This window comes from Tachysurus vachellii, chromosome 2 (genome assembly GCF_030014155.1).
Source record: "Tachysurus vachellii isolate PV-2020 chromosome 2, HZAU_Pvac_v1, whole genome shotgun sequence".
Taxonomy (NCBI): domain Eukaryota; kingdom Metazoa; phylum Chordata; class Actinopteri; order Siluriformes; family Bagridae; genus Tachysurus; species Tachysurus vachellii.
The window spans coordinates 23,539,421-23,552,761 of NC_083461.1; the positions used below are offsets into that span (position 1 = coordinate 23,539,421).

Below are 13,341 nucleotides of genomic sequence, written 5' to 3' on the forward strand. Positions count from 1 at the left end.
GCTAAAAGAAGCAGGAGAAGAACAAGAGAATAAGACGTAATAAGCAAAGCATGTTAAGACGTTCTAGATAAATTCGAAAAAACTATAGAAAGGATTTGTCGAAGTTCTAAAGGGACCACAGGACAGGCAAGAGGATGTTGGGAGTAGAGATGTATCCCAGTTTAGCTCTCGCGGCACAGAGACTCGGAGACTGTTGCTATAGAGGTAAGAGAGTGTTTTGCGTTTAAAGGCAAAAAGAGAAATCAAGCAGCCATTAAATAAACAAATAACTCTTGAAAGCATTTAAAATCTCAGAATAAGATGAGCAGTTGAGTCGAAGAAGAAATTGAATGTCCAGGACTTGGAGATTTAATGAAATGGAAATGATCTGGGAAATTTCAATCACATATTCCCAGGTGTTTTTGATCACTGTGTATTATTCACTCTGTGTGTGTGTGTGTGTGTTGCGTAAATAACTGATATTAAGAGTATTAAATCAAGCAAGATTGACAGATAAGACATGTCAGTTAATGAAAGACTGCTCTAAGATCATTTTGATTATGTATTGATAAGCTGAATGAAGGACAATAAACAGCTAAAGGTAATAAGCAAGTATTCAATATTACTGTGTTTTATGTGTAGACATATTTCTTGTAATAACTAGAATTAAATTCCTGGTCACATTTTTAACAGTTATAGACGTGACTGATTTATATTTACACTCTTATAATGTCACTCAGGTGAGGATGGGTTTCCTCTTGAATCTGGTTCCTCTCAAGGTTTCTGCCTCATAATGTCCTCACCACTTTCGCCTCTGGTAGGCTTGTTGACAAATATGACGAATTTCTATCCTGAATTTTATACTCATGTCCATTGTTAAAAGCGCTATAGAAATATTATATATAGGTTGTGAACACCTCAGATAAGAGAACGCTGAGATGCGATCATTAACTGATATACCAGATATACAGGAATAAACTGTGCCAGATTCTACTGCAGATGCTCTATGCATGATATAATTATCATTCTTCTGCCCTCCAGATCGAGAGCCACCGGCCCATGTGCCCCTGTACCCTACATCATGTGACATGGCGGCCCGGAGCCTGCCACCCCATCTGCTACCCCCACCCCCGGCAAAAAGAGATAACTTTGGGAAATCTGAAGACGTTATAAAGATAGAGCTGGAAAATGTTTCGCTCTGGAAACAGTTTAGCACTGTTGGCACTGAGATGATCATTACCAAGAAGGGCAGGTAGTGCATTGTTTTAAATTATTATTTGATGCATAAATTGACATGAAAGCTGCTAAATTCATTTCAGAACTATGGAACTAGTTTTTAGTAAAAATAATGGTTATTTGTATCCCATTTGCATTTCCATACCCTTTAACTCTGTCAAATTTGTTAACATTTTGAACATTTCTTTATGAATAAGTAAAACAAAATAAAATGGTATATCTTCACATAGAAGTGAAGATTTACCTCACATTTGAGTGCTGAAGATGAACGAATGACCTTAATGTTATTAAACATTTCTATATTCATTTCTCTCCATCAGACGTATGTTTCCTCAGCTAAAAGTAAAGGTGTCTGGCTTGAACCCATCCCTGCGTTACATCCTCCTGCTGGACATCATACCCGTCGACTCCTTCCGCTATCGTTTCCAAGATGACAATTGGCAGGTGGTGGGAGGAGCTGAAGCTCGACTTCCAGACAGGGTGTTCATCCACCCAGACTCTCCTGCAACTGGTGAACACTGGCAAAACCGAACCATATCTTTCCATCGAGCCAAACTCACTAACAACACACTGGATGGACAAGGATATGTGAGTATATACATCATGCTTCTCAAATTTTCCCTAAGAATCACAATTTTTACAATCACAATCACTCTGTAATTAGAAGGGCAAGTGTCTCTTTAAAAAGCATTTTACCCTTCTTTGTAATCTCTGTCCACCAGATCATTCTCCACTCCCTGCACAAATACCAAGCAAGAGTGCATGTGGTTGAAACCAGGGATGTGATGATGTGGGGTGGAGCTCAACATACCTTCACCTTCCCTGAGACCCAGTTCATCACTGTTACAGCCTACCAGAATAACAAGGTATAAATATATTAATGTTAATGGACAAACAGACTAGTATCAACCACTGGAAGAGGGTCATCCCACCTTAATAGTACTTGATAATAGTCTTCTATTTTTTCTTCAGATAACTGAACTGAAGATCAATTCCAATCCCTTTGCCAAAGGTTTCAGGGAGAATGGAATGAACAGCAAGAGGTAAGTTATGTCCTGTCAATTGTTTATAGAAGAACATATGTATGGAAAAGCATGGGGTTATTAAGCATATCCTTTTTTCTTACAGACAAAGAGAGGCAAGGCAAAAGAGGAAATTAACCCACCCCAATCAAGAGGAACCTTTAGACATTGGTAGCCAAACTCACTTCAGATTTATCAAAACAGAAACCAAGTAGACTGAATTGTTTCTGTCACTCACTGTTTGTCTTTCTTTCCACCAGAATCATGTGACCCATGTGATTCCACCGAGGTGTTACCACAGCCCATGGGACTTGAAAGCACCACTCTGTCCCTGTCTGATTCAGGTTTCTGCTCTGATGTGCCATCTTTACCAGAGCAGACAGTACGGCAGCATAGCTCAGGTCGAGATTTTCTGACTTCCCAGATGACCCAGATGTCTGAAATGTCAGAGATTCCAGAGTCAGCGGAGAACCAACCTCAGTCGACCTCTAATAATGAGGTGAACAATGGATTGCTTGATGGGTGAGTTTTATACTACCAATAAACCTAGAAGAGCCTATTTATAAAGTGTAAACTGTAGTAGTATGCATCTTTAAATCTATTTAATGAATTATGTGAAAGAAAACACTAGCAGTGAAATGTCAACCTTTCAACTGTATCTTTTTTGCAGGTCAAACCAGATGATGGGCCTTTCCACATACACTACATATGCAGCTCCCTCAATTACACCCTCATCTCACCTTCCAGTGCCTCTATCAGAGCCTACAGCCCTTTATTCATCTTTGTCCTCAACTCAGACTGATCTACCATCCTCTCATTCCAATGCAACATCTGTGCAAAATTATTCATCAATAGCTTCATCTCACTATCCTACCATGGATTCGTCTTCTCCAATCACCTCTTCCTCTACATCTCCTCATGATTCTACACATACCTCTATGTGTCACTCATCTTCTTCACCCCATCTGCCCTCTTCCTCCTACCACCCTATTCTGCCACCCCAAGAAAACCCTCACACACCCACAAACCCACCTTTCCATTCTCTTCCCCAACCTTCTTGCCAGTCCATCAACAGTTGTGAGTCTGGTCTTACTGTTGACACAGCTCAGAACCAGGCGATTGGTGGCTTGGCTTCCTCCAATTCTACACCTTCTGCTGTCCAAGACTCCACCCCAACAGCCTTCCCCTTTCCACCAGTGCAATCTTCCAATAATCCAGATTCCACTACTCCCCCATCCCAAATCTTAACCCAAACTGCCTTTCCCTTTCCTACAGTGGGGCATCCAAATAGACAACCAGATTCAAATCAAGTCTCAACGGCATTCACCTTTAATTCTGTGTCAGAATCCACCTCCACCCCTCTAAATACCCCATCAGATCAGGATAGCAACACCACTGCTTTTCCTTTCCCATCACAACCCAGCAATACAAACTCTTCAACCTCTTTGCCTGTACAAACTATTGCACCTTATTCTTTACAGACATCTGCAACTTCTCATATGAATCCTTCAACTTATCAAAATCCTACAAATTCAGCACCTAGATCCTTTGCCCAAATGTCTTTAAATTCTATAAATGGAGCCCGTTCACAGGTCTTTACCAACCCCATAGCCAATTCAATCTCTCATGTAGTCCCTGGGTCCATTTCTAACTCAACTCCAGCTTCACACATATCGTATCCCTTACCTGCTTCAATCCCATCTGGTCCCCCTCCTCTCCAGAATGTAGCAATTCCAAATTTTGCATCTTCTCAGGTTGTTCCAGCTCTTCCAAATATATCCCAGGTCCAGCCAAATATGACTCAGTCATTCTCAACCTCTACTTTGTCCAATATTCCTCCTCAGTTTGCAAACACTTCTCAAGTCCCATCTCAGTGTTTTGCTCCTATGCCAACATCTACATCCTCACTTCTTCCACATTCAGCCCTACAAAACCACCCCATCCCACCAGGATCAACACATACACAGTACCCTGCCACTTCCACTGCATATGCTCCAGTAGCTCCATCAGAAATAGGGTCCTTTCCTCAGCTCAATGCAGCTGCCCCCTACCTAACTGATGTGGTATTGCATCCTTCCCTTCTCCCTTCATTAGATAACACTCTGCCCTCTTCTGCTACATCCCTCTATAACCCGTTTCCTTCTTATCCCCTCCGACTCTGTCAGGACCCCCGATCTTCCTTTCATTTACAGCTAAGACACATTTACCGGCAGCCCCAACACGTACATGCTAACAGCCAGGGGTCCTACCTAGACCTTGCAGGAAGGCCTGCATTTTGAAAAGAGTCACAGAAGGAATTTTTGGTTGACATCCTTTTATTATAGGCTACGTCTTTAAATTTCTATGTAATGTATTTAGTGTTATTTTTGCATTCAGGATTGCTTAATCAAATGTATCATTTTTACCTATTTTAAAAAAATCTGTATACTGAAACTAGGAAATAAAGTCTGTTTAACTATTTTCTTTCTGTTTATTTATGACTGAAAATCACAAAATATGAACAAAAGAAATTCAAACAACATAGTTAATGTATTTTCATGTATGTACCTTTATAAATTCATTGAAGAAAACAAATTCCATATACACAATTAACTCCTTTTCATTTTAGTTCTAATCATTTTCATGTACACAGAAAACACTGAGACATTCTTCAGTTTATATTCAAATAAGAATTACATACACACTTCAATTCATGTTAAACCTATGACATCCGACATTTCTCCACCAAAATCATCTATTCAAGTAAAATGTGTCAAGCAGCATGTAGTCTGGCCACTTCACAGCTTCAGGGCATTCCATGTTTCCTCCATGTCCTCCAACACACACAAACATTGCCCCTTAGGTGTTAAAAATTGTGTGAGTGTTTGTGCAATTAGTGCCTTGCAATGGATTGGCATACCATCTAGAATACCTTCCTGCCTCATACCTAGTGTTCCAGGATAGACTCCAGATTGACTCTGACCCTGACAAGTTCTTACTAGATTTTTGAGCCCCATTCTAGATTTTGAAGAAAGACTTTGATTTGTTACAGATATTAAGACATGGCAGTTTAACAGATTTGAGGAATATTTCATAAACAATCCTTTAATTCACCAGACTTTGAGGGCTAAACTTTCTCTTGTACCTTCTATAAGAGTCCATAAGTCATGAGAAGTTAGGTGAATGAACTGGAACACTTCAGACTGTAAAGTTGTGTCCAGTGTCATTTTGAATACAAAGATTAAAGATACCCCATAGAGCCGGCCCTGGAGCATCGGTGTAAACCCATAGATTATATAAGGAGATGCATATGTTGAAAACGTCTATGGGTTCCACCACTCCTTTAGATCCTTCAGAAAGAGTTTTGGTTCCCTACCCCAAGGGATTCAACTGGCTTTGACGGACACTCACGCAAGGTCCTGAAAAAACTGTGGATGGCACTTGTAGATGTTCATGTTTGTCACAGATTTCCTGTTGCTCAAATTTCTATTTGGTGTTATTTACACCATGAACTTTGAACCTTTGAATTTTTGCCCTTTTTTCTTTTCTCATCAGTATATTTGTCATCCTGCAGAAGAAAAGATTGCAGGTCCATTTGCTCAGGAACAGGTTTTGAATGGGAGTGAACTGGCTGTAGTTCTGAAAGTCATTAAAGAGCATGTGATAATGACTGCAGAGCCCTCCTCTCTTTTTTCTCTCCATTTGGTGATGCAGTGGATTGGAGAAAAAGCAGAAGGCTAAGTAAACAATTCTTTGAGGAAAAACAACAGAAGCCTTCAAGCTGATGAAATACGAGCAGAGAGGTTTGTAGGAAAACACCACGTCGAGAGTATACATACTAGTCTTGTTACATTTAGCAAACCATACCTCTTGGTTGTTTATTAAAAACACTTATCAGAAAATCATGTTTTCTCTTCTATTTTTGTACCAATTGCTCTGTGCTTGCCCTGCGATGGGTTGGCACTCCGTCCAGGGTGTATCCTGCCTTGATGCCCAATGACGCCTGAGATCGGCACAGGCTCCATGTGACCCGAGGTAGTTCGGATAAGCGGTAGAAGATGAATGAATGAATGCTCTGTACTTTTACTTCAATTCAAGTCAGCTAGCAAAAACTAGCAGTTTAACTAAATTCCAATTAATTTTCTAAAGGAATGCCATAGTCCCTTTTTTGTCAGATTCCTACCTCATTCATACCTCAGACCCTTATCTTCTCTGATTTGTTGTTTTTGCTCTTTCTGCCTTTCTTTACTTGGCTCCAGTGATCTTCTCCCGGAGTCTACGACGTAGCTCTTGCCTCAGCAGGTCTCTCTCTTTGCGGATCCCCTGCAGCACGGTGCGGTTCTCCTGAGCCCGCCGGACCAGATACGGCAGGGTGTCATCCACTGAGCCGTAAGGCACTGACTTGTACACGGGGAAACCCTGCTGAGCTGGAAGGAAGTCACATAGTCAAAAACAAATCAGCGTTTGGATTATACAATCTAAGCCATATAATTGAATTAAACTGGTGTTTTTTTATTTTCCCATAACAGCACTGGCCATCTAAGATTATTCCTTACATCATAGAGGTGAATGTTATGATATTTACCCAGAGTAAGAGATACATGATCGCACATCCCCAGAAGCTGACCAAAACACACTGAACCCCCTTCTCGAGCAATCCCTAACTCGGTCATCCTGAAAAAGATATTCATTATATTCTCTGCACAAATGTTTCATTTCAAAGCCACAGAACTAAACATTTCCATAATGATTGGAAACAAGAAGAAGACCTCATGAGCAGCCTCATCATAATCAGAATCAGAATCATGTGTACATCCTGCCATACCATGTCACTGCCTTTCTGACGGATTCTTCATTATGAGTGGCTACGATGATCTTGTAGCGGTCAGGCTGCTGTGAAATCAGGTTAAGCATCACTTCAAGAGACCTGTTATAGCTGCAATCAAAAGTGGGCACAGCATGAAAACAGTAACCAGAATGCAGTACATTTCTGGATTCTTAACAAACTGAATGTGTGATTCATTCACCTGTCGTTTGTGTGCTCCCAGGACTGGTGAATCGGGTCATCTCGTCCTTCCTTGATCGCCAGCTTCCTCTCCTTGTCCATGTATGCACCTCGGACAAGTTTAACCCCGAGGCAGAAAGACTGGTCCACAGAAAGACGGATAGCATCAAAAATGAGGTCTCTGGACTCCTGGAAAGAGACAGGAAAGCATTCATTCATCCATCCATTCATTCATTCGTTCATTCAACAGCTTTATTCTCAGGATTTTGGAAACCATAGGGCATCCTGGGAAACACCTGGAAGGAATATCATATGGACTAAGTACCCACATTCACACTTAGGGACAATTTGGCTTGTTTTGGGAAAGTGAAAGCAGAAGAAAGAGCATATCTGTGCATAAACTGATTAAATTAAAATTAAACTAACCTTCAGGTAGCACTGGTATGTGTTCCAGATCCAGGCGCTATCCCGATTGAACTTCTTCATCATGGCCATAGTGACGAGCGAGAGTGCAGGATTCATGTACGTGTACTCGGCATCCACTAGCACCCTGACTTTGTTAACACTTGCCTGTTGATCATTTCTTGGTCAGCATTTTTTTTTTAAATGATCAATATTTTCTTTTTTAAGTGTCGTAATATTTGGTACCTCTCCGATTCGGTTTAGTCTGTTGAGTCCAAGTAGAACATGTGTGTTTTCAGTTTCACTCAGTCCAGGAAATGTAATAAACTGGTTAGGGAAAGCGTTTCCAAAAACATGCAATGTTAATCAAATCTTTATTGGATTTGTAACTATAGAACAAAAGGAACAAGAGAATAAATTCTCCAAGCTTTTGTACCTCTCCGTCCATAGCTTTAACCACAAAGTCAAGATCATAATGATGTTTCTTCAGCAAGGACGTCAACTTAACCTAAACATCGTCACAACATTTAACAAAGCAGTAAACAGCCAATACAGTAAAGCATCAGGTCCAGCTGATATACTTGAGCTAGGACGTTCCTGGATAAAACCTTCCTGTCCAAACAGTCTCATTTCCTGTTAATAAATACTGTGGAGAGGGGCATGGTGGCTTAGTGGTTAGCACGTTTGCCTCACACCTCCAGGGTTGGGGGTTCGATTCCCGCCTCCGCCTTGTGTGTGTGGAGTTTGCATGTTCTCCCCGTGCCTCGGGGGCTTTCCTCCGGGTACTCCGGTTTCCTCCCCCGGTCCAAAGACATGCATGGTAGGTTGATTGGCATCTCTGGAAAATGGTCCGTAGTGTGTGATTGAATGAGTGTGTGTGCCCTGCGATGGGTTGGCACTCCGTCCAGGGTGTATCCTGCCTTGATGCCCAATGACGCCTGAGATAGGCACAGGCTCCCCGTGACCCGAGGTAATTCGGATAAGCGGTAGAAAATTAATGAATGAATGAATGAATGAATGAATGAAATACTGTTGATTACTTTTTCCCTTTGCGTGTGTCCAACATGTGTCTATCCACTACGGTGGCCGGGAAGTGCAAAACACATTAACAAATCCGAAAACACATTAACAAATCCCAAAACAAATTAACAAATCCGAAAAACACATTAACAAATCCCAAAACAAATTAACAAATCCCAAAACACATTAACAAATCCCAAAACAAATTAACAAATCCGAAACCACTAACAAATCCCAAAACAAATTAACAAATCCCAAAACAAATTAACAAATCCCAAAACAAATTAACAAATCCGAAAACACATTAACAAATCCCAAAACAAATTAACAAATCCCAAAACAAATTAACAAATCCCAAAACAAATTAACAAATCCCAAAACAAATCTGAAAACAAATTAACAATTCCCAAAACAAATTAACAAATCCGAAAACACATTAACAAGTCAGACAACCCAGAAGCGGTTGGAATAGTTTGTGAATGGAACAAGACACCTTTCATTCACCTGTATATCTTTAATGACAGTTGTCTTGTCCAATGATCGGTAAGTTTCCATTCACAAACTATACCTACCGCTTCCGGGTTGTCTGAATCGTGCATGAAACACATTAACAAATCAGAAAACACATTAACAAATCAGAAAACACAATGACATTTCAGGCAACCCGGAAGCGGTTGGTATAGTTTGTGATTGGACAAGACACCTATCACTCAAGGTACACATGAATTTCAACAGTCTGCCGCAGGGAAAAGTTGGAATGGATTACTGTGGATTAATTCTGTTATTTTCTTATATTTAAACGGAGAACTTTACACATTACACATAAGGTTCCATACCTGTATATCTTGAGTGACAGGTGTCTTGTCCAATGATCGGTAAGTTTCCATTCAAAAACAATACACTACCTTTTCTGGGTTGTCTGACTTCTTGTTTTTTCGGATTTGTTAATGTGTTTTCGGATTTGTTAATTTGTTTTCGGATTTGGTAATGTGTTTTCGGATTTGTTAATGTGTTTTGGGATTTGTTAATTTGTTTTGGGATTTGTTAATGTGTTTTGGGATTTGTTAATGTGTTTTGGGATTTGTTAATTTGTTTTCAGATTTGTTCATTTGTTTTGGGATTTGTTAATGTGTTTTCGGATTTGTTAATTTGTTTTCGGATTTGTTAATTTGTTTTCAGATTTCTTAATTTGTTTTCGGATTTGTTAGTGTTTTCGGATTTGTTAATTTGTTTTCGGATTTGTTAATGTGTTTTGCACTTCTCGGCCACCGTAATCCACCCATCCACCCATCAACCCATCCAAATCCATCCACCCAAAAATATAATAATGGGAATTATTCAAATAAAATTTAGCTAAGATACCACAAAGCTGTTTTTTTAGCTAACTGACATTGTTATATTCATAGTTATGGCTAAACTGCATGATCGATTCGGAACACCAATTATGTTACAAAATAATTTTCATATGATTGTGGTATCATCACGGTACCTGGAAACTACACCCATAGGAACCAGGAACTAGTGCATCAATCTTTATGATGAAGAACAGATTTGGTGCCCATTGGAAGTAAATTGTTTAAGCATGTCTCACAGACACATTACCAAGTTAATAAGATTAATATTTGAGATCAGTCACCTACACAAAGCTCGGGGTTGATCAAGGCTGTTATTTTCAGCTGCATCATGGGATCTTTGCACCAGGCATTGCTGTGAGACATGCACACACACTCCAACATGGCTGCCAAGTTGTCATCATACCTCTTCTCTCTGTTTAGTTCAGACAGGCAGTGACAATTTTACACCTCTTTCTTATTTTAAACGTAATAATGTCCTTATGTCCGGTGTTTGTTTTACTACCCAGAGCTTTCTCCTAGATCCTCTTCAATGGGAACAGCCAACATTGGACGTAGTCCTAGAGAGTTCATCTTCTCCATGGACGCTGCAATCTCACTCTCTGTTTCCCCGGCAACAAACTGAGCGTACACAAACGGCCGAAGGACTGCGGCGAATACTCTTTTTCCCAGGGCGGCCCGTGTGAGGGACATAAGCTGAGGGAAAATGGGACATACATAAAAATTGACATATAGTAAACCTTATATACTATTACATTTTGAAAGGTAAATGTTCATAGTGGATACACATTGAAAAATATCATGACATACTTGGACATATGTCTTATATACAGTACATACAGCTTTCTACGAAATGATTGGAACCGCATAACCAATTTCTTTTGATGCAAACTGAAAACATTTAGATTTGTTATTAATATGAAACCATAGATCAGACTTTTCTGCTTTTATTTCCTGATTTTTAAATGTAGTTGGGGGGCAGTGGTGGCTCAAGTGGTTAAGGCTCTGGGTTGTTAATCAGAAGCCCCAGTGCTGCCAAGCTGCCAATTTTGGCCAATTGAGACAAGGCCTTTAACCCTCCCTACTCCAGGGGTGCTGTATCATAGCTGTCCCTGCTCTCCAACCTCAATCTTCTCATTGGGGATATACAAAGAAATGAATTCCATTGTGCTGTAATTTATATGTGGTGGTAATAAAGGCTTCAATGCCCCAAATTTATTTCATTTTTGTAATGTTTATGATACAAGTATTTAAATAGATCATATGAAATGCATTCCAAAGTGATGTTCAGAAATAGTTCAGAAGATGTTGCTAACATCTGGCTTGAAAAAAATTTGTAATCTGGGAGAAAATGTAAGAATTTGACTCACTGACTCATATGAGCTAGAATTTCTATTATTCAATTCAATTCAAATTTATTTGTATGGCGCTTTTTACAATTGATATTGTCTCAAAGCAGCTTTACAGAACATAAAAATAGAACAAAAGGCTAATATAAAGAATAATATAAAGATTAATAGAATACAAAATTTAAGATTAATATTAAATATATATAGTTCACAATGTGTATGTATTTATCTCCAATGAGCAAGTCTGAGGTGACTCAGGCAGCAGTGGCAAGGAAAAACTCCCTTAGATGGTAAAGGAAGAAACCTTGAGAGGAACCAGACTCAAAGGGAACCTCATCCTCATATGGGTGACACTGGAGGGTGTGATTATAAATATACAGTCTGACAAATGTTGTATTGATGCAAAAGACCACATGGAGTTCACATCTCCTCATTAGTAACGCAGAGTCCAACTGGAGCTGGTAGATCTATTATTATTACTGCGATTTGACTGCATATAGAACACATAACGTGTGTAATAATAAATACACGGTATATAAAGTATATCTATTATTTACTGTAGCACTTATCCTACACAGGGTCGTACAGAACCTGGAGGCTATCCCAGGGGGCTTAGGATACAAGGTGGGAGACATCCTGGACAGATTGCATGTATAACGTATGTCTTTGGACTAGAGGAAAGGTAAATATGTTCATTCACATTGATGCTGCTTTAGACACTATCATCTTTTACTAGCACATAACTGTATGAAATGGAAACCATTGAGAATCCTTACTGAGGCTTGGACCCACTCACCTTGTCACAGTTATTGACCAGCACAGGGTAAGAGCAGAGTCTAAAAACCCCAAGTGCTCGTATAAGTTCCCAAAAGCTCTTAGCCTGGAACGCTCGAGGATCCTTGAAAGTTAGCAGTGCAGGCGGAATTGGGTCCCTGAGCTCGTGACCTCTGATGGGCATGAACCCTCTGGCCATCCGTGCTCCTGTTACGCGAAGAAACCGGAAGTGATGTAAAGTAGTCGAGCGGAGAACAGAGTACATCTTTGTGGATTTTGTGCAGAACGTTGTGGATGTTGAAGCCCTGGATTAAATCATTCCAAATCCAAAACTTTTCTCCGGTAGAACTTACTAGTTCTACTTACTTACTAGATCTGTACATGAAGAAGGTGTTAGTGAAAGCTTTAACATGTAGTTATTTCCTTACAATGGAAGATTAAAATGTATACAAAACTCCAATTATCTAAAAGTCAGTGAGCAAACAGCAGAAGTCCAAGATCATACCTTCTCAAGTCTGAGCGTTACTTGAAAGTAGAAAGACGAAAGAAGATTATTATTATGAGAATGTTGAAAATCTGGAAGGTTGCTGAATATTCAATTTGGATGAAAGAGGAGAAAGGATAGTGGTTTGGGGTTTATGTTGGGTCTCATGGTTAATTACTGACAAACAGAATGAACTTTGGGCCAGGACAAAACCTCATCTTTTCATTTTGGTTGGTGCACTTAAAAAAATGGCTGAACGTGTTCCAAAAGGACACGGTGACGTTACTGGTTAATGACATGTCCAACTCAAAGCAGACTTTGATCCAAAACTGATCCTGCAAACAAACCAGGGGCCAATAATGAACCTACAACATGCAGCAGTACCCCTAAGTTCTGACCCCTAATCACACTGCCATGATTTCTCATCATTCATTCAAATTAAACAATAAAACGAGTTTCAGTGAGAATTAAAGTGAACACTAATCATGATTTGATTCATGACTCATCTTTACTCTTATCTATTAAGATGATAAAAATAATAATAATAATAATAAGAAGAAGAAGAAGAAGGTGGCTCACAACTCAAGCACATTATTGGATTTCATTCCCGAAGAATCTTCACCGTTCTTCGCCTTCAGGGATTTCATGTAGCTACTTTTTAGTAAATGTTCTAGCTAAATACTTTATGCCACTCATGAGTTCCATCCATCCTGAAGCCCTAACCCTGGTTGAAGTCTCA

The 13,341-nt window shown here is 39.7% G+C and overlaps 2 protein-coding genes across 3 annotated transcripts; one reads left to right on the forward strand and one right to left on the reverse strand.

The window, feature by feature from the left end:
- Positions 1 to 134: 134 nt before the first annotated feature.
- Positions 135 to 4,850, forward strand: tbx6 (T-box transcription factor 6). The gene is made up of 8 exons (XM_060863885.1): positions 135 to 204; positions 1,021 to 1,231; positions 1,536 to 1,803; positions 1,938 to 2,081; positions 2,188 to 2,258; positions 2,344 to 2,408; positions 2,498 to 2,759; positions 2,908 to 4,850. The coding sequence occupies exons 1-8, from the start codon at positions 135 to 137 to the stop codon at positions 4,514 to 4,516; spliced, it is 2,700 nt and encodes an 899-aa protein (XP_060719868.1). The 3' UTR covers positions 4,517 to 4,850.
- prodh2 (proline dehydrogenase 2) lies at positions 2,540 to 12,774 on the reverse strand. 2 transcript variants are annotated; one of them, XR_009647929.1, is made up of 12 exons: positions 12,624 to 12,774; positions 12,141 to 12,493; positions 10,501 to 10,691; positions 10,284 to 10,410; positions 8,060 to 8,131; positions 7,870 to 7,950; positions 7,648 to 7,791; positions 7,244 to 7,410; positions 7,042 to 7,152; positions 6,802 to 6,890; positions 6,400 to 6,643; positions 2,540 to 2,674 (listed from the first exon to the last, which is right to left on the reverse strand). XR_009647929.1 is itself a non-coding variant. In XM_060863881.1 (11 exons), the coding sequence occupies exons 2-11, from the start codon at positions 12,381 to 12,383 to the stop codon at positions 6,462 to 6,464; spliced, it is 1,407 nt and encodes a 468-aa protein (XP_060719864.1). In that variant the 5' UTR covers positions 12,384 to 12,493; positions 12,624 to 12,774; the 3' UTR covers positions 5,240 to 6,461. The 2 variants fall into 2 exon arrangements, 1 of the variants encoding a protein (XP_060719864.1); XM_060863881.1 differs by lacking the exon at positions 2,540 to 2,674 and having other exon boundaries at positions 5,240 to 6,643.
- Positions 12,775 to 13,341: the final 567 nt, after the last annotated feature.